The 17,574-nt window shown below is 53.0% G+C and overlaps 6 protein-coding genes across 6 annotated transcripts; 2 read left to right on the top strand and 4 right to left on the bottom strand.

The window, feature by feature from the left end:
• Positions 1-6: 6 nt before the first annotated feature.
• BO66DRAFT_390493 (cystathionine beta-lyase STR3) lies at positions 7-1,901 on the bottom strand. Its single transcript, XM_025647020.1, has 3 exons — positions 1,465-1,901; positions 326-1,369; positions 7-264 (listed from the first exon to the last, which is right to left on the bottom strand). Exons 1-3 carry the CDS (start codon positions 1,660-1,662, stop codon positions 202-204), a joined length of 1,305 nt encoding a protein of 434 aa, XP_025505831.1. The 5' UTR covers positions 1,663-1,901; the 3' UTR covers positions 7-201.
• Positions 1,902-2,118: 217 nt separating this feature from the next.
• On the bottom strand, positions 2,119-5,427 carry farA (CeGAL family transcription factor). Its single transcript, XM_025647019.1, has 7 exons — positions 5,202-5,427; positions 4,372-5,132; positions 4,249-4,321; positions 3,765-4,193; positions 3,529-3,711; positions 2,521-3,474; positions 2,119-2,446 (listed from the first exon to the last, which is right to left on the bottom strand). Exons 1-7 carry the CDS (start codon positions 5,420-5,422, stop codon positions 2,398-2,400), a joined length of 2,670 nt encoding a protein of 889 aa, XP_025505830.1. The 5' UTR covers positions 5,423-5,427; the 3' UTR covers positions 2,119-2,397.
• A 3,438-nt stretch (positions 5,428-8,865) lies between these two features.
• On the bottom strand, positions 8,866-12,278 carry BO66DRAFT_346193 (mannose-ethanolamine phosphotransferase MCD4). The gene is made up of 5 exons (XM_025644573.1): positions 10,388-12,278; positions 10,149-10,336; positions 9,952-10,093; positions 9,746-9,854; positions 8,866-9,693 (listed from the first exon to the last, which is right to left on the bottom strand). Exons 1-5 carry the CDS (start codon positions 12,110-12,112, stop codon positions 8,891-8,893), a joined length of 2,967 nt encoding a protein of 988 aa, XP_025505829.1. The 5' UTR covers positions 12,113-12,278; the 3' UTR covers positions 8,866-8,890.
• A 308-nt stretch (positions 12,279-12,586) lies between these two features.
• Positions 12,587-14,472, top strand: BO66DRAFT_470078 (protein-degrading AAA family ATPase MSP1). Its single transcript, XM_025652770.1, has 2 exons — positions 12,587-12,783; positions 12,836-14,472. Exons 1-2 carry the CDS (start codon positions 12,718-12,720, stop codon positions 14,012-14,014), a joined length of 1,245 nt encoding a protein of 414 aa, XP_025505828.1. The 5' UTR covers positions 12,587-12,717; the 3' UTR covers positions 14,015-14,472.
• Positions 14,046-14,481, bottom strand: BO66DRAFT_44949 (uncharacterized protein). The gene has a single exon (XM_025651782.1). It carries the CDS (start codon positions 14,440-14,442, stop codon positions 14,077-14,079), a length of 366 nt encoding a protein of 121 aa, XP_025505827.1. The 5' UTR covers positions 14,443-14,481; the 3' UTR covers positions 14,046-14,076.
• Positions 14,482-15,126: 645 nt separating this feature from the next.
• Positions 15,127-17,098, top strand: BO66DRAFT_436868 (putative LysM domain protein; the record flags this gene model as incomplete). The annotated part of the gene is made up of 2 exons (XM_025650947.1): positions 15,127-15,427; positions 15,492-17,098. 2 exons carry the CDS (start codon positions 15,127-15,129, stop codon positions 17,096-17,098), a joined length of 1,908 nt encoding a protein of 635 aa, XP_025505826.1.
• Positions 17,099-17,574: the final 476 nt, after the last annotated feature.

Below are 17,574 nucleotides of genomic sequence, written 5' to 3'. Positions count from 1 at the left end.
CACGATGCTGGATCTATCATTTCTTTTTTTCTTCTTCTGGGTCTTCATACATACTGTGTACAAATCAATTAACATGCTCCAAACGCCCAACACAAATTAAACTTAAATTGTCTCCCAAATCATAAAACCCCTCGCTCCCTGAGCTTTCCGTCCTTCATGGCCCAACGCACCGTGTTCCCAGTGTCATTATGCATATGTAGCTCATTCAGACGTGTTCGCCTGGATCCCTTCCAAGGTGACGTTGACCGCGCCAGCTTGCACCAGCTACAACATGTTTGTTAGCAAAGCATACTCCCAACTACAACAAATCGAGGCCAGAACTTACGGCGCGCTGCAGGTCATCGATCAGATCGTCGACATCCTCGATACCCACACACAACCGGATGAGATCCTCCGGCATCGCTCGTTCCTTGCGCGTCTTGGCGTCGATGCTGGCATGGCTCATGCGGCAAGGCATACTGATCAGGCTGTTCACGCAGCCGAAACTCACGCTGATCGCCCACAGCTTGGCGCTTTCCACAATCCGCTCACTGACACCCACATCACCCGTCTCAAACGAGAGAACCGCGCCCGAGCCGCGGGCCATCGAGTGGTGGAGTTCATACTGAGGGTGCGACCGCAGCCCCGGGTAGCGCACCTTGAAGCCATGGGTCTCGAGGTACTCCGCAATCCGCTGCGCGTTCGCCTGCTGCTGGTCCATGCGCACCTTCAGGGTCTTGACACCGCGCAGAAGCAGCCACGAGTCGAAGGGCGACAGACCGCAGCCGGACGCGTTGATGGGGAAATAGAGCCGCTCGCCCAGCGCCAGGTCGTTCACTGCGATCACACCAGCCATGAGGTCGTGGTGACCCGACAGATACTTCGTACCACTCTCGTAGACAATGTCCGCCCCCAGATCAAGCGGATTGAGGAGAAGGGGCGACATCATGGTGTTGTCGACCGAGACGAGACAGTTGGGGTTCGCCTCGTGGGCGGCCGCGGCGATCTGGGGGATGTCGACGATCTTGATCAGGGGGTTGGTCGGGGTCTCGAGCAAAACCATGGCCGTCTTCGAGGTTAAGACCTCGCGCACCTTCTCGGGGTGGGTGGTATCCACATGGTGCACAATGATTCCGCCGTTAGTAGAGAGATACTTCAGAAGGCGGTTGGTTCCTCCGTAAAGATCATCACCGGTCACAACTTCATCGCCAGGACGAAGCAAGCGGGTGATCACATCCAGAGCGGCCATGCCGGACGACACAACTAAAGCGCGCTGAGCCGACATGATCTTAGCCAAGTGACGCTCGAGGTGGGTTCGTGTGGGATTTCCGGAGCGGGTGTAATCATATTCGCCGCCGCCGCCGCCGGAGGTCTGTTTGAAAGTGGCACTCTATCCGACTAGAATTAGCTATCGCTCAGACTTCAATTGCCTACCCTCGACGTCACACCGGGTGGCATTGCAGGACTGGACGGGCTGGTCGGTACCTGATAGATCGGGACGCTGCTGGCATTGTACTGATCATTGCTGTCCGTGTAGACCAGCTCGGTGGCGATGTTGTAGCGTCTGACACCATGAGGGCTAGATGGAGCAGGAGAAGGAGGCAGATTGTGTCCCTCGAGGTCAACGCGAGGGAACGCCTTCTTAGAAGCGCTGGAATCAGCACCGGATCCTGAGGCCGACATCGCTGCGGGGACGGAAGGATTCGCGGGAGCAGAACCGACAGGGGAAAGGGGGAAAAACTGAGAAAAGAAACAAGTAGACAGCACCAGGTGATGGGATTAATCAACAAATGAAGGTTGGTAGCAATGGGCAAGAATAATCAAAGCTTGCCAAAAATATAAGATGAGTGAGTGTTTTGGAAAGTCGAGAAGATGAAGGAGAGGAAGAATGGACGGGAACAAATTATGGGCTTCCCCAGAAGAGTCACAGCCACTAACTTACTTAGTAGTCGGTCGGTTGGCCGTCCTTTCTAGACGGGAGTCGGTATGGAGAGACCCAGATTGACTCCAGCTGTCATTGGCTGAGCCGCCATCATCGCGATGTCGTCATTTACTAGGCCCATTCCAGTAAAGTCCCGTCACATGAAGCCGAATGACTCAGCTCTTCCCAGAGTTGTATGCAAGAAATGTAAATCGCACCAGGCTCTCAATTCCTTCGATTCCTTCGTTATGTGAGGTAGGTGTGTATATATACAGGAGTATCAGCACGTCCCATGTCCCATGTCCCAGACTCTCCCCTCGTACTCCTTGATTTGAAACAGACTCCAACATCACGTCCACCATACCCATGCAGAAAACGGGACTGAATTCCAGCAAAGCTAAAGACGCAAGGACAAATCACCCACAAGCTACTTCCCGTCCGTTGAGACGCACGCATGTCTGATTGGCACGGGGTAAGCTATACATTATGAATCCTTCTCAAGTCGCCATCTCGCCAAAACTACCGTTGATGCCGAAGAATTGAAACCTAAAGACCATCATCAGTCAGGCACATCAAGAGACACATCTTGAGGATGTAGCTGCAAGAAAGGAAGAGCTTACCAATCCTCTACATTGAGCGTGGTTGGCGCGGTTGGGCCACTGCGAGAGCTCGTACTCCAGTTGTCGTCCTGACTGCCGGCATCCATGGGACGCAAAGTCGCCTCGAGGTTTTGCATGGGCCACGTCTGCTGATTTTCCAGACCATACATCGGTTGCGCATGCTGGCCCTGCAGCGCAATGCCTGGAGGCAGATTCGATAGAAGCTCCGGACTCCCGTGAGAGGCCGAGATACTGCTTCGTCCTGGCATGTGCTGCGGCATCATACCGGGTTGGTGTACTTGAGAGGGCACCTGCAGTTGCGGGTCAACTGTAGCAGGTTGTGGAGATGTCAGCTCTGGGAAGAATGCCGTTCCGTCAGGGAACAGCTGATCGGGCTGGAAGTTCTCCCACAGAGACGGTGAAAGATTAGGTGTTGTTCGCGTGACGAGGAAAAGGTCTGGTGGGGTGGCAGGCAAAGAGAATTGATTGAAAGGTGTTGTTGGACGTGTAGTCGCCCGCGAGTTGCCGGGCCCTCCATGTCCCGGAGGCGAACCCTGCGGCACGTTCAGACCGGGCGGCAGATCCCTAGACGGTGTGACCGCTGGGGTCTGGGGTCGAGATCGCTCGTAAGACACCGGGGGTGTCGGTCCACCGTTAGGCAAGCCGAGATCCATGTCATCAAACTTGCGCTTTGGTGGATCAGGTCTTCTGACGTGCGGCTGCTGCACTGTCTCGGGCCGCACACGCTGATGTCTTTTACCTGCAGCTTTCTGCAAGCGTTCCTCGAGGACCTTGTTTCCAAGAATGGATTCGAACAACGTGTGTACCATCTTGGCCACAAGCCAGACCTTGGACACGTCTTTGAGAGCTTGGGTGCAAATGTTAATCCTCTCCTGGCAGGTCGCCACAATCGAGGGCACAGATGAACGCATCTGGTAGACATGCATGATAAGAGCTGAAAACAAACTATAGACACTATTTGAGAGTCAGCAGCAGATCGGCAACGGCTGGCAACTGAATCTGACTCACATGAAGGCGGGTGTATAACGAATCTCATGATGAGCCTGCAAATTCTCAACAATGGATGTGATCATCCCTGCGGCCTGGAAAGCGATAGTGCGCGACGGATAGGTCATCTCTTCCACGCGGTAGCTGCTGGGGGCCGAAGAGGCAGGCGGCATATGCGCTCTATGCAGCAGGCATAGAGTCGTACTTTTGACAGGGTTAGCCGTGGTAAAATTCGGACGCTCTGCTTAGAGACTCACTAGTAGTTCGCATGCAGCAGGGCCGCCCAGAAATGATGTTGCTGCCGTTGCCAACATACTTCTTTGGGACAGTTCTGTAACCAATCTGCCAGGGCCATGTCTGAGTGCGTCAAGTCCATTGCATTCATTCGCCTCGACTTTGAAGCCACGGAATACTGCTGGGAAAGAACCAAGCCCATGATCTCGCATAGTTTGACGTATTGAAGGAAGAATTGCACATGTACCGGATCAGGCGGATACTCCGCGGCGATGTCGACCTCGTCTTCGATAAAGTCGTCTTCGGTCAGCATCCCGACGTCCGAGTCGTCTGTGTTGATACCAATGGGGCGACCCAGTGCAACCGCCACCGACCGATCCCGAGTGAAAAGGGTCCACCAAATTCGCTTCCACAGCCTCTTGTCGGGCTTGCTAAGCTGAGACGATTCCACACTATACGTAAATGAGCATACTCAGTTTCCTACCGACGACGATAAAGTCAACATACCTTCGATGCATGCCCGAGCCCTGCGCCACGACCATCGCCACACGTGTCCAATAGAAAACGTTTTTCGTCACGTCTGAGCGTGTTAGTAGGCTTGCAAATAGAGCGAAGGTAAGGTCAACGTACCCTCCGGTCCCTCCCAGTACCAGCCTAATAGGACTAAGGCTTGGACAATCGTCACGCGATCGTCTTCATAATTGGCATCGTACAAAGCCTTTGCGCGCTTGTAGAACGTCATGGCAGCCGGGGTCGTTGAGCCGTTGGCATCCATGAGCTGCGGGTTTGTGCAGACCCTTGAACCAGCAAGGAGAATAGCCTGGAGAAGAAGTAAGGAGGGAGGGTTCTTGGGATCGCGGTAATGTCGCATGAAACGACTGCGGTTGACAATGGGCACCACCGGGGCAACCCATTTGAAGTAGGCCTCGACCAGCTCGTCACACAAGGGTTTCGGCGGCAGTAGAAAGGCACCACGTTGGTGAAGAATGTCTAACTCCAGGCTATCCAAATCCGTCACTCTGGCGCGCGTGCCCCCCATGTTGGGAGGTAGAGGATAGTGCACAACATCGGTGGTGCCATGGCGGTCTTGAACCAGGAGCGACAGATTCGACGACTCGCCGAGATAGGCGACTCTTCCAGCTTCCTTGATAGGGGCCCGAGCGAATTTGGGCTTCATGAACTGGGCATAGGCTGAGTCATGGGACGCTTGTTTCGCAGCTTGCGATTCGGTGAGGCTAGTTACCGGCATTCCGTCCATCGCCATTTGACTCTCTCGGTATCCGAAGGTAGCATTGCTATTGCTCGATGACACGCTTGCCGGCGGCGCGGTGGTGATCACGGTGGGCGGTTCCTGTTTGGCCTCGGGCGGCCTCTCATCGCGTTCCTCACTCCTATGAGCAGAGCATGATCAGCCTGAGTAGCTTGGAGGGCAACCCTCTCGAAATCAGACCAAAACGTACCCTTCGGATTCCTTCGACTTGGATTGATTCTTCTTGCGTTTCGGCGTTGGGATCTTGCATTCGATCGAGAATGCCACACAGTTGGTGCATGGCACACCGAGGCTGGCGGCGTCGCAACGAACCTGGGAATTAGGTTGTGCTGTTAGTGATACAGTTCCGTTTTGAACCCCACGGGCGCAGGGACGGACGTGCGACCGGTGGGGGAGAGTATCCAACAACATGTTCGCCTTCAAGGTAGGGGAGTACTCACTTTGCGAGCATGACATGTCTTCAGAACGCAGATAAAGTCAGTCAGTCAGCACGAACAATTGTCTTCTGATACAGGATGATGGTTGTGTTGCGATCGTACGACCAGCATCGATCGCATGCGTTATCGCGGGCGGGCGGGAGAGCGAGCGAAACGAGCGAAGCAAGAGTTGAGATGGGATGAGCCGAGGTGCCGAGGCACTCCAGCACAACGCGACCTCGCAGGAACAAAAAGACGTACCTCACAAGCACGCGACGCACGTTGTCTGTTTCGCGAAGGCGATTAGATAAAGAAGATTAGCTTCTATAAGTTCCCCAATCTAGATCCGAGCCTCTGCATTTTCCCCAGTCGTTTAAATAATCTTCGATTCCAAGGGGGTGGGGAGGTTGCTTTTGCGCCTGAGCTCCTGAAGAAGGTCTTACAACCCCGCGAGCGCATAACCCGCAACAGATCAAAAGGAAAGAAAAAGGGATCACCATATCAACTCACCTTCGAAAACTCATGTGTCCGCCAGGTGCGTTACGCACCGTAATCCCAGAAGTTCCCGTCGAGCCCGCAGTGCTCGGGGCAGGGCTGGTTCTGGTGGCTGTTAATTCGGTGTGATTCTCTGCTGTGTTCATGGCCGCAAGGTATCCATCCAGACAGAAATTCAGAGCGAAAGAGGGAACCTGGGCGCGACGGAAGGGGGCGTGGTTAGAATAAGGACAGAAGAGAATTCGGGGAAAAGAGGTCGAGAACGGGGACAGGATGTGAAAGGGAGATTGAAATTGAAAGAAGAGATAGATGCAAGCAAGATGCGCGGAGTTTGATGACTCTGCTTTTTTTGACCTTTTGGCCTTTGGCCTTTGCTAACCTTCTTTTTTTTCGACCGTGGGTTGGTTTGATCAGCTACTGGAACTGACCCGGAACGGTGTAGCCTGTCTGTCTTAGTCCGACAAGTGTAAATTGTCCAGGGGACGGGGCGGAATGAGACGGTCAAAAGGCCAAGCTAGCACAAGAGACGCCACCCAAACGTGGGAAAATGAACAATCGGGAGGTCAGACGATGGGGGAATGAGGGGTGCAGGAGAGAGAGGAAATTTCCGGAATGAGAGGGCAGGCAGTGAAGTAAATCAATGATGATGTGGTAATAGTGGTGGTTGATCAGGAACCCGCAGAGCACTGGGAATAGTTACGACTACCCTAAGACAGCAATAATAGCGATAATAGCGATAATATAGAATAAACTCAAAAAGTCAAGGGACGGACTATCCACGGAGAGAGGGGAGAGAGGAAATCACCACAAAATTGCCCTGCAGGTGGCGTTAGGCTGGAAAAGAAAGGAAGAACCAGACCAGACCAGCACCAACTAATTCAAGTAGGATGACCGTTTCGAAGGTGGAAGTGGAAGGGGAGGGGGGAGGAAGGTGAGTGGAGAAAACTGCTTAGTATTGCTTTGGTGCTTGCTTGCTTGCTTGCTTGCTGGTCCCAGAATTTAGTACTGGGTATCTTTCCTTAGCTTAGTGCTAAAGAACTTAAGTTAGGGTCCGTCCAGCTCAATCAGCTCAATCAGGAGGAACGAACTATGCCAGAGCTAGAGATGAACCTGTCAGACTATCTATATCTGTTCATGTCCGGATGAGCTGCATGCGGTCTTAATGTCACTTATGGGAATGGGTCGGATCATGAGACCATTCGCAACAGATGAGACAGGGATGATACTCAGGTTGGAGAGACATAGAACAAGAAGGGTTGATTGATTCAACCTCAGCCTCGAGCTCTCTCTCATAGCGCATCACATGATTCACTTGCCCATCGTTAGAGCATGTCCCTTTACCCAAGCGCCTTTCAACAAACTGTCACAGCATTCATAATACTAACAGCAGCCAACATGAGCATCCTTCGCAAAGCAGTCGGACAGTCTTTCGATTTTCAAAGCGGTCGAGTCTGGAATACTCTCCCTCTCCCCCCACAAAGTGGATCCCAGGTTTTGACCGAGGTTCCCGTTCTTCATTACTGTTCCTTATGCCACCCTTCCACGCATTGCAATTACTCCCCCTCTCACTGGACGGTCGTACAATTCCGACCCAACCTGGAAGTAGTCTTCGAAATCCATCCATCCATCGAAGCTTCTTCCATTCATTCCAAGCAAGGCACAAATGCAGTATGAGTATGAGTATAAAACCCATCGGAGAAAACTTCACAACCCTTGACAACTAGCCATGCCGCTCAAATCTTAACTTCTCCCGTGCATCAAACCTTAGTCAAACAAAAACAAAATAAGAATTAAAAAAAGATGAAAAGTCCCCAAAGTCGAACCGAACCCACTTTACCTTATCCAACCTAACCACACTATTCCAGCACCCATTTTGAGAGCGAAAGAGATCACCCATCCATAATCCCGGTTTCCTTCACTATTTAAATAGTAAACCCACATTTCAACCTGAAAACGCGGTACGGATCTTTAGGCAATCAGTGATTGAACCTTGAAGATTGAGATCTTGGGACGTTTGGCATAGTTGACTAATAAAGTATTTATGAACGGTGAGGTAGTATAAGGTACACTGTATGTAGTACGTCGTTATCTATCAGCGCCTCCCTGACGGTGCAGTGCCTAAAGACACTCCCCAACATAGCAGAACCGTACAAGTAATATTATGATCAGTGAACTTCACTATAGTTGAACTTATCCTTTCCACCCTCCACGAATAGAATTGTCCAAAGTCACCACCCATTCAGTTCAGTACCTGCAGCGCCAGTAGCCCTCCAGGCTCAGACTCAACACCTCCCCCGCCATTCGCAACTACCCTTCTCGTTCACTCACCCCAGAACCACCCCGGAATCATCCCGGACGCAAAAAAAAGAGAGAAAAAAAATCATCAACAGCCACAAGCCCATTCCCCGTTACCCCAACCCTCCCCCACAAGGAATCCAACTAAGCCCACGAAAGGATTCCAATCTAGCGGGGAAAGTTAAGTGTCCTGTCCGGGCCCCGGGGGGACCCCGCAGGTGTCAAAACGCCAGCCCGGACCGGCCAGCCATTTCAGCGGCCCTAACTAAATGGAACTTAATGCGTGACGCCAACAGCAAAAAGTCGAATAAGATGGGGCCGAAGGAGGGGAGTGGGCGGGGGCGAGGATGGGCCCGGGGTTATCCTTTTCCTGTAGGGGCTATGGAAATAAAAAATAAAGAAAAAAGAAAAAAGAAAGCTTGATGGAATTAGTCCCCGTAGCACGTTTGGACTTTCGGCTTGTGATACCTCGGTTCACGAGCGAACTACATCATTGTCTTGGAGACAAGACTGAGCTGAGAGGTGATTACTCTTTCGACTGTTTGTTTATTGATGATGAAAGGGATTGTGAAGAGAGATAGAATTCGTGATATTGATCATGTACAATACAATTCTACATTACATCTTTCTACTTCTATCAAGACAATTCGACCCCAGAGTAAGATCGGTCTGCCTAATCCTCTTGACTGGGTGCCTTGTCTGGCACCTCGCCGCTGATGGCTTCGGCGACAGCCGCGGCCACCTGGTTGGCGCGGGCGCCAAAGTCGACTCCGCTGATAAATACCTCACTGAGGAACTCCAAACCCGCCACAAATGTACACAACAGGCTGGCAATCAGGAAGTGGCTGATCGTTGTGCCGATGTCCAACCAGGAGCCCTCGTCGCGGACCATATAAAAGAAGTTCAGCGTCATAATGTCCGAGATGGACATCACCACCATGAACAATGCACTAGGGGCGACCTCGAGCCGCCGATTCAGGATCCCGAGATTCGCACTAATGATCGCAAATGGAATGAGGAGTTTGAGAACGAGCAGCGCCCCCTGGCTGAAGGGATTGAAGATCGGAATAAGCCGGTAGACGCTGTCCAGTGAGAATGAGGAGACGGATGCGATATTGCCCGTGCTGAAGAAGCCCGACTGGAGGAGAAAAAAGAAGAAAAGGGCCACACGAGCGTCGGACACGCTTAGACTCCGGTACCGATACGCGTGGCCTTCCACGGTGGTCGTAGCATCCACGCTAGACTGTTTGGTGGCTGGAGCCGCTTTCTTGGTGGCCGAAGTATATGCGTAGATCGCATGCTCCAGTCGTACCCAGGTCATAATGGTCATGCAGAATACGAAGTAGAAGAGGCCTTCGTACGAGATTGTGAGGATGATAAATGTCGGAGAGAAGGTCAGGAAAAGGACCATTAACCGGTGCATGTAGTGGCTGTTGGGCGCTAGTCGGTGAACAAAAGGGAGCAGGAGCGATGCGACTGGGATCCCGTTAGCTCTCGAAAAGACAATACTACATGATGGGCAACCTACCAAGGACAACCCAACCAACAACCTGGTTACCAAATGGGAGGCCTTGCTTAGCTTGAAGGGACGCCGCACTGGATCTGGTGACTATAATAGCAAGCAGGACCTTGCCAAGCTGTTTAGGGTCAGCACATGTTACAAAAACGAATTTGGAGAGACCCGGGACTGCATATAATGGCTTGACGCCAAGCTATGCGGGGTGAACAATGTACCTGCATCCCTAAGATAGTGCGCGAGCCCCAGCTAGAGCGACGCTCGGGCAGTTTTCCTGAATCTTGGTCATAGCCCAGGATTGTATCCTCGAAAAGCAAGTATAGTAAACCCGAGAAAAACATCAAGAGACCGCCATAGGTTCTGTGTAATAAAGTCAGCAGTTTGCGCAGACTTTCGTGTTTTAAGAGACGCTTACATAGTGGTAATGTCCTCGACCTTGTTTGCCGGCAGCAGAGTGAAAGTGCTCATGAGCAGGCACCCGACTGACCAGGAAGCAGACAAGAATGGATGTCTCTTCAGGAAGCCCAAGCCATAGACCAATGGCCAAAAAGCACCGAGAATGAAGCAGACCGTGTAAATCTCCCGTTGGAAGTAGGATTGGACCTGTCAGACCTCGTTAGCGAATCGTTTTCGCTATCAAACAGCGAAACTTACCAATGCCTCTAAAACTCCAACAAACACTAATAGCTGAATACCGAGCGTGGCGTAACCGCTTGCAGATTGTACATGGCCCAAAAGAATTTCCCGTCCAACGGAAAGAGCTTTTCGGCGGGCAAAAACTTCTTCCCAGAAGAAAACTGGGAAAAAGCCGTAGAAATAGTAGCGCCAGGAGGACTTTTGATACCAGAAGACAGAGAAGAGCGCAACCAATACGGAAGAGAAGAACATGGTGCTGAAAACAGTCCTTCTTGCGTCAGATGTGCCGTGCAAAACGTGCAGGTCAATAACCGTCGTCAAAGCATAAGCAATCCACCCTAGATATCCAAAAGTCACAATGGTTCTGAGGAAAACCCAATCATATGTCTGTAGATAGCGCAGACCCTCCAGGGCTTTGGCAAAGAGCGATGCTGACATTTCAATCGAGCTCTCAAAGTCGCCGCTTGCAATGAGTCTCTGGATCTCCTCAATGGTCTCGCGATGATTGTCGAGTGGCTCGTAAGGCTTATATCGGAGCAAAACGGCCTGTTTTTGTTCTTCCTTCACATTATACATTTCCAAGACCTCCTGGGTATTCGCAAGCGCAGCACGAGCCTTCTCCTCTGGGCTGGCATTGAGGAAGGCGAGAGGCAACTGGCCCACTGAGTTGGTTGGAAAGTCAAGCCCAGCCAGGTATGCCATGAGCGCCGCGACATCGGCCTGTGCAACATCGTTTCGTTGAACACCATGCAGGCCCCAGTCATGCGACACACCATCTTCATGTCCTGACAAGGCACCCTCCTGCGGTATCTTTGGGCCAGCAACGCCAGACCCCCATACAACAAGAGGTGTCCGAGTATTGTCTGGGTGGCCATCGCCATGACTGCCCCAATCGCTCATGCCGTGATCTGCGGTGAAAACAAATGCCGTCTGCTCGTCTCCGTAGAATTCTTCCACTAGCTGAGTTATCTCCTGCACACCTCGGTCCACCACCTTTATGTTGCTCAAATACTCCTTCGAGTACGGGCGATAGCCATGGCCAGTTGTATCAAGGCCGAGAAGATGCAGAAAGAATACAAGCTTGTCGTCGCGCAGCTTGGCATCTAGCTCAGGATCATGTTTCGCGGATTGGAAAAGTTCCTTGACCTTATCGAAGACCCAGGTGTCAAGCTTTGTCGCATCCGAAGTAAAGTCCTCCGCCTCCTCGCCGTATGTGTCTGCATCCACTCTATCTGGAACCGCACCTTCCTTGAACATGGGCAGAATGTCCGGACTTCCCCAGCTCCATGTATGCCGACTCCGGTTGAAGACACTGTCGAAGTTCACCGGGTTCAGCTTCCATCCTGTGGTCACTGCCGAAACGTCCTCATATAGACCTGCAATGAGGGCAACATGGCCCGGTCTGGATTCGGTTGGAACACGGGTATGGGAAATGCCAAAAGTGCCGTGGGACAGCACGCGAGAACGAATGAATGGGGCGAGGTAGATTGGTTCATCGTCGTCATTTGCGGATTCGTCGGGGTCGGGCAATGCTTGGAAGGCCTTATCGGCACGCAGGCCGTCGGCGACAAACAGAACGAGTCGCTTGGCTGGAGCAGAGGCACCTGGTTTCCGTTCCACATGGAACGACTTCATCCCACTCACAATGGGGCTAACGAAGTAAATGTCAAAGATCGAATAGGCGTAGATCAGGTGAAAGACCACGGCGAGGGTGAGGAACCCTGCGCGGCCCAGTCGCGCCATGTTTGCGGTGGCAGAGGCGCAGACGTAGGTAGGACGAGGTGAGAAAAAGAGATCGAGGGTCAGAAACAATCGAAAGTCATTAGAAACAAGTAATGATTACACCGATAAATGATCTAGGAAAAGGAGACACAATGCTGAGGTGTTCGAGGTATTCGAGGTATTCCAGATGCCACAGCATCCCCCCGGTCAAGCTTAGCTTTAGGGGAATCAGAAAGATGGCCGCACATTTCCGCGTACCTGATTTGGGGGAACCTTGGGGAAGACCCGCAGCCAATCGGTGACCCCTGATTCGACACGCGAGCGGGTCGTCATAATACGGAAGGCTGTGAGAGCCAAAGGCGAAGTGCTCTGGACCATCATGTCAGCCTCAGGCTTTAACACGACAGCCGGTGTGGCAGTGAAGCATGTGATTCTGCCGGCAAAGCCACGTCTTCCGCCGACGAGCGCCACAGCTCTCAGCTCGCTCGCCGACAGCCGACCCGGCGACAATCGCGATCATATCAAGTTGCCTTAGGACCCTGGAAATAGACCGCTGGGCTTCTTTTCGCACTTTTCATACGTTGCGGACAACTGAATATCCAGTCCAGTCACTGCATTTTGTCATCATGGCTTCCGCTCGTGGTCCCCGATGGCAACAGTTCTTACAGGAGTTGGTGATGGTTGCGGGCACAGTAAGTTGATGACGCTGCGAACCTCGGAACAATACTGACAGATCGTGAGTAGTCTGCATCTGCATACTTCCTCATCCGATACCTTATCTCGCGCCTCGACTTTGATCCCGAAAGTCAGAAAAAGGAAGAACAACGACGCAAATCCGCTGCCATCCTACGGAAACTTGACGGCGGGGATGAATCAGACGAGGGTTCGCCGCGCCGCGGGCGCAAAGAGAAGAGTCGAACCAAGAGGGGCGACTTGGCTCTCAACCAATATGAACAAGCCATCGCGATGGATGTGGTTGCTCCGGACGATATTCATGTGTCCTTCGAAGATATCGGCGGCCTGGACGATATCATCGAGGAGCTGAAAGAGTCTGTTATATACCCCCTTACGATGCCCCACCTATATTCCTCGTCCTCCTCACTCTTGACCGCGCCATCGGGTGTCTTACTGTACGGACCGCCTGGCTGCGGAAAGACTATGCTTGCGAAAGCGTTGGCTCACGAGAGCGGCGCATGCTTCATCAACCTACACATCTCAACATTGACGGAGAAATGGTACGGCGACTCCAACAAGCTCGTCAATGCAGTATTCTCGCTAGCCCGAAAACTTCAACCCTCCATTGTTTTTATTGATGAGATTGATGCCGTGCTGGGCACGAGACGGAGCGGAGAACATGAGGCCAGTGGCATGGTCAAGGCAGAATTCATGACACATTGGGACGGTCTCACATCCGCAAACTCCTTGGGAGAACCTCAGCGCGTGGTTGTTCTGGGTGCCACCAATCGTATCCAAGATATCGACGACGCCATCCTCCGACGAATGCCGAAGAAGTTCCCGGTCGTACTCCCGCCCGCAGCACAGCGCCTGCGGATTCTTAGTCTAATCTTGAAGGACACCAAGGTCGACCGGGATAACTTCGATCTGCACTACCTCGTTAAAGCCATGTCAGGCATGTCCGGCAGTGATATCAAGGAGGCGTGCCGTGATGCGGCCATGGTTCCGGTGCGAGAGTTGATCCGACAAAAGAAGGCTGATGGGCAGCAGATGGCTTCAGTAGACCCCAAGGATGTCCGTGGCCTACGGACGGAGGATTTCTTCAGCCGTGCCGGTGGTGTTCGGGTCATTCCTCCACCCACTCAGGTTCAGGCCAAAGCGAACTCGGAGAAGGAATGGAGTACCGAGTCTGAAGCGACGTCTGAAGCAGAGACACGACCGGCGGAGATGGCCGAACCTCCCGAGTAAATCATTTCTCTTCTTCATCCGGCATCATTGGATTTTCCTGTGCATTTTACCTCCATGTCAATCTATACTTGTCCGATGGGCCCGGCGTTTTTTTTTTTTTTTTTTTTTTCTCTTTCTTCTTTTTCTTTCTTCTTCTTTTTTTCTCTCTCTGGTTCTTTGGCTTGGCTATCTAAGCGCGAATTGTTGCCAGTGATGATAACTGGCATGCTGGCTTTGTGCAATCGATTCTGTCTGCGACAGGGCTTACTAGACATACTTCTGTTCATAGACTGTTCCTGGACCCCCTGTGTATTATCATCATCGATGCTTGGGATGAGATGCTTGGGACAAGATACTCGGATACTCGCTATTCTAGGCATTAGCAATGGAAATGGTATTGTAACCCGATTACGCGGCCAGCCAATTTCGGTGGTGTGAAATGGTACCATACAGTATGAATCGGTACGCCACCGGGCGACGTCAAGGGAGGGCGAGACAAGTTAAGAGAGAGAGAGACTCATGAGATTACTACTGGTAGTTAACTTAACTACTGTCTGTACGGAGTACTTTGGGAAGGCTTCTTGCCGATCAAGCGGTTCCCACTCGCCTTATTCTCCTTCTCAATCGTCGCCGCTGTCCTTCTCCATTCTCTTCTCCAGCTTCAAAATTCCCCGAATTCCTTTGACGTTCTGTCCCGACCGATCAGGAGACAATCACCCCGCCTCAAGTACGATTGATCAACTCCCCCTCTCGACCTGGAGTCGTCATCACAAGGGACTAGACTCCATACTTACTTTCTCTTATCCCGCGCTTCCATCCCCCCTCAAAGCCTCCCCTCCCCCCAAACGCAGCTCAACTCTCAAGGGTGGCTCAGGGCCTATATCCCGGAAATCGATACATTCTACACAATCGGGCCAAAGCACGGGTGCTACTGTCCTGATAATCTCCAGGTGCCGCGGGTGTTTCACGATTAGGACACGGATGCGATAACCACAACCGCCGCATGACGAATGGTCTGAGATAGAGACCTCCGATGGCAATCAGTGCCTGGGCGATCTCATCCAAGCTAAGCTCGCTCCGGAGAGCTGACAACATCTACAACCCCTTATTATCCTTCCTTCCCACAGCCAGGGATGAGTTCCAACAGCGGCTTGGCCGAAGCCTTCAACCCCGGGACCGCAAGCACTAGATCCACATCAACGGTGCGACCGCGAACTCGCCGCTTGATCTCCATCGTCGACAGTGACAATGAGGATGGTGGGAGGCAAATGCAGTCCTCCGGACTGTCGTCGATGCTGTCCTCGGAGTCGGTCGTCCGCTCCCGCGGTGCCACTCCATCGCCAAACCCATCCCGCGGAGTGTCCCCTATTCCGATGAGACATCCATCTCGAGCTACCGAATCCTTCAACCGCAATCGAGGAAACAGCTCCCTAGGTGGGTTCCGTCAAAGACACGAGGACTGGATCCAAGTTAGCTGAGACAATATATTCATCTATAGATTTTCTGGACGCATCCTGGTCGTCGCTGCAAAGCTTGGCCTCATCGGTATTAGGGAGCGATATTGCGCGACCGGCTCCCAACGGCACCGCGCGAGGTCATGCCCGGAAACCCTCCCGACCGGACTCATATTCGAGACCACCCCCTCGTTCATCCATACCTGCGTCATGGGGACCATCGGCTCCGTCGACACCGGAAATTGGAGCGGGGACCAAGGAAGAACGGCAGGCATTGGTGCAGGCAAAGAAACGCGAGGCTCTTCTGCTGGCCGACACCGGGTCAGCTTGGGCACCCGGTTCGCGACACAAGCGGCGGGACTCGAGCGACCAAACGGGTCATTCCAACATTGACCCGGAGCAGGACGAGGACGCGCTAGTATACATACACCATGTGCAACCGACAGATACCATCACCGGTGTTACGATACGATATGGCTGCCAGCCGGCAATTTTCCGAAAGGCCAACGGATTCTGGCCCAGCGATAGCATACAAGGCCGGAAAACGGTTCTCCTGCCGGTTGCCGCTTGCTCGATCAAAGGACGGCCAAAATGGAGTGGGCCCGACGCTGACCTACTGAACGGTACCCATGAGTCTCTGGAAGACTTGAATGGAAGCTCGATCGCACCAACTGCGGTACCGGGACATCCGAAGACGGAACCACCAAGCACTATGCACGAAGGAGACGGGGACCGAGTGTGGAAGCACGAGTCCTGGGTAGAGATCGAAGGATTCAGTGCGCCAGTCGAGATAGGGCGCATTCCTCGAGGCGCATTGGGGTTTTTCCCACGCACACGGCGAAAATCGGTGTCGTATACCGACTCCGTACCATCACCATCCTCGGATCAGGCACGAACGGCAACAGCCTCCTCTGTATCCTCATCACCGGCTGAACCCCAGTCCTTCCAGCCGCCCATATTCCAATGGAATCGCCAGTCCACCGACCCCTCTTCTCCCAAGAACCCTAAAAACCCCAGGAGGCCCGGAACCCGGCATCAGCGCCAACACAGCGGCATTCAATTCTCCGCCCCCGGCGTCGGCACACTCGACCGCGACATCACCGCCCCGGGCCCCGCGATGGACGGACTGAGCAAGTTCTTCGCGCAGCACCTCCCCAACCTCGCGCCCGCCACCCGACCCCCGAACTTCGACACCACCTCCGATACTCCCACCGCCCCCGCCGTCTCCAACACCCCCACGGGCCTCGAGAACATCGGCGGGGCCGTCGAATCGTGGGTCCGCAAGATGACCAGTCGCGCCAAAGCCAGCCTCAACGACCTGCAGCAAGCAAGCGGCACCCCCACCAGCACCGACCCCACGGTCCAGATCCTCCAAACCAGCGGCCGTCGCAATCTGGGCGATCTCATCGAGCTGAACGATGGACTAGAGCCGGCAGCACCCAACCCTCCCGGAGGTCCAGCGGACAGAGGAACCGCACGTCGCAACGACCTCGACCGCAATCCCCCATCAACATCAGCATCGACCTCCCTCCTCCCCAACGGAACATCCTCCACATCCTCATCCTCGACCCTCAGAGGCCGCTTCCCCACCCCGTCACCTGGACGATCGAGCAGGACTCATCCATCCAGGGATCAATCCAAGGATGACTGATTTACCGCTGGTGGAGCCTAGGGCGGTCAACCGGTCCATGAAATCCAGCGAACCCTTCTGTTCTGCCCTCATTCTCTCTACAACATAGCAAAGTCTTCTTTAGTCCCTGTCATACAACCGCCCCAGGTGCCTGCGTGCAAACTATAATTCTCTCCCTCCCTCTCTCAACTTGCCCATTAACTTCCCACCAAAACCTGCATTCTCATCAAATTCTCATCTGGCTTTTGCATAGCAAGAAATATAATTCCCGGCTCGATTGAATGGCGTGTGTGTGGTTGTGCGTACCGTTCTAAAGTATTATTGCTTGACTATATAGGACTTCTTTCTTTAGTGTATCGTTTGAGCACTATCTTCGGTGCTAAGGGAGGACGGGGGGGATTGGGGGGGGGGCGGTTCTGTTCTTCCCTTTTCGAGATGAGGCTTTTTGTGGTATGTATATAGAGATGCATTGCATTTTGCGAGAGCTTGCTATCTTC

This window comes from Aspergillus aculeatinus, assembly GCF_003184765.1.
Source record: "Aspergillus aculeatinus CBS 121060 unplaced genomic scaffold BO66scaffold_14, whole genome shotgun sequence".
Lineage (NCBI taxonomy): Eukaryota > Fungi > Ascomycota > Eurotiomycetes > Eurotiales > Aspergillaceae > Aspergillus > Aspergillus aculeatinus.
Note: the sequence above shows the minus strand (reverse complement) of the source record. Positions and strands in the feature narration are given on the sequence as shown.

Bases quoted from the DNA above. Each gene is read 5' to 3' on its own strand.
- BO66DRAFT_390493 (XM_025647020.1), bottom strand. From the start codon at position 1,662: ATGTCGGCCTCAGGATCCGGTGCTGATTCCAGCGCTTCTAAGAAGGCG. The intron at 1,370-1,464 runs GTACCGACCAGC...CTAGTCGGATAG, and splicing joins GCAGCGTCCCGATCTATCAG to AGTGCCACTTTCAAACAGAC. The intron at 265-325 runs GTAAGTTCTGGC...AACATGTTGTAG, and splicing joins TCGATGACCTGCAGCGCGCC to CTGGTGCAAGCTGGCGCGGT.
- farA (XM_025647019.1), bottom strand. From the start codon at position 5,422: ATGTTGTTGGATACTCTCCCCCACCGGTCGCACGTCCGTCCCTGCGCC. The intron at 4,322-4,371 runs GTACGTTGACCT...TAACACGCTCAG, and splicing joins GTACTGGGAGGGACCGGAGG to ACGTGACGAAAAACGTTTTC. The intron at 3,475-3,528 runs GTGAGTCAGATT...ACTCTCAAATAG, and splicing joins CGTTATACACCCGCCTTCAT to TGTCTATAGTTTGTTTTCAG.
- BO66DRAFT_346193 (XM_025644573.1), bottom strand. From the start codon at position 12,112: ATGGCGCGACTGGGCCGCGCAGGGTTCCTCACCCTCGCCGTGGTCTTT. The intron at 10,337-10,387 runs GTAAGTTTCGCT...GAGGTCTGACAG, and splicing joins TTGGAGTTTTAGAGGCATTG to GTCCAATCCTACTTCCAACG. The intron at 10,094-10,148 runs GTAAGCGTCTCT...TTTATTACACAG, and splicing joins GTCGAGGACATTACCACTAT to AACCTATGGCGGTCTCTTGA.
- BO66DRAFT_470078 (XM_025652770.1), top strand. From the start codon at position 12,718: ATGGCTTCCGCTCGTGGTCCCCGATGGCAACAGTTCTTACAGGAGTTG. The intron at 12,784-12,835 runs GTAAGTTGATGA...GATCGTGAGTAG, and splicing joins TGGTGATGGTTGCGGGCACA to TCTGCATCTGCATACTTCCT.
- BO66DRAFT_44949 (XM_025651782.1), bottom strand. From the start codon at position 14,442: ATGGTACCATTTCACACCACCGAAATTGGCTGGCCGCGTAATCGGGTT.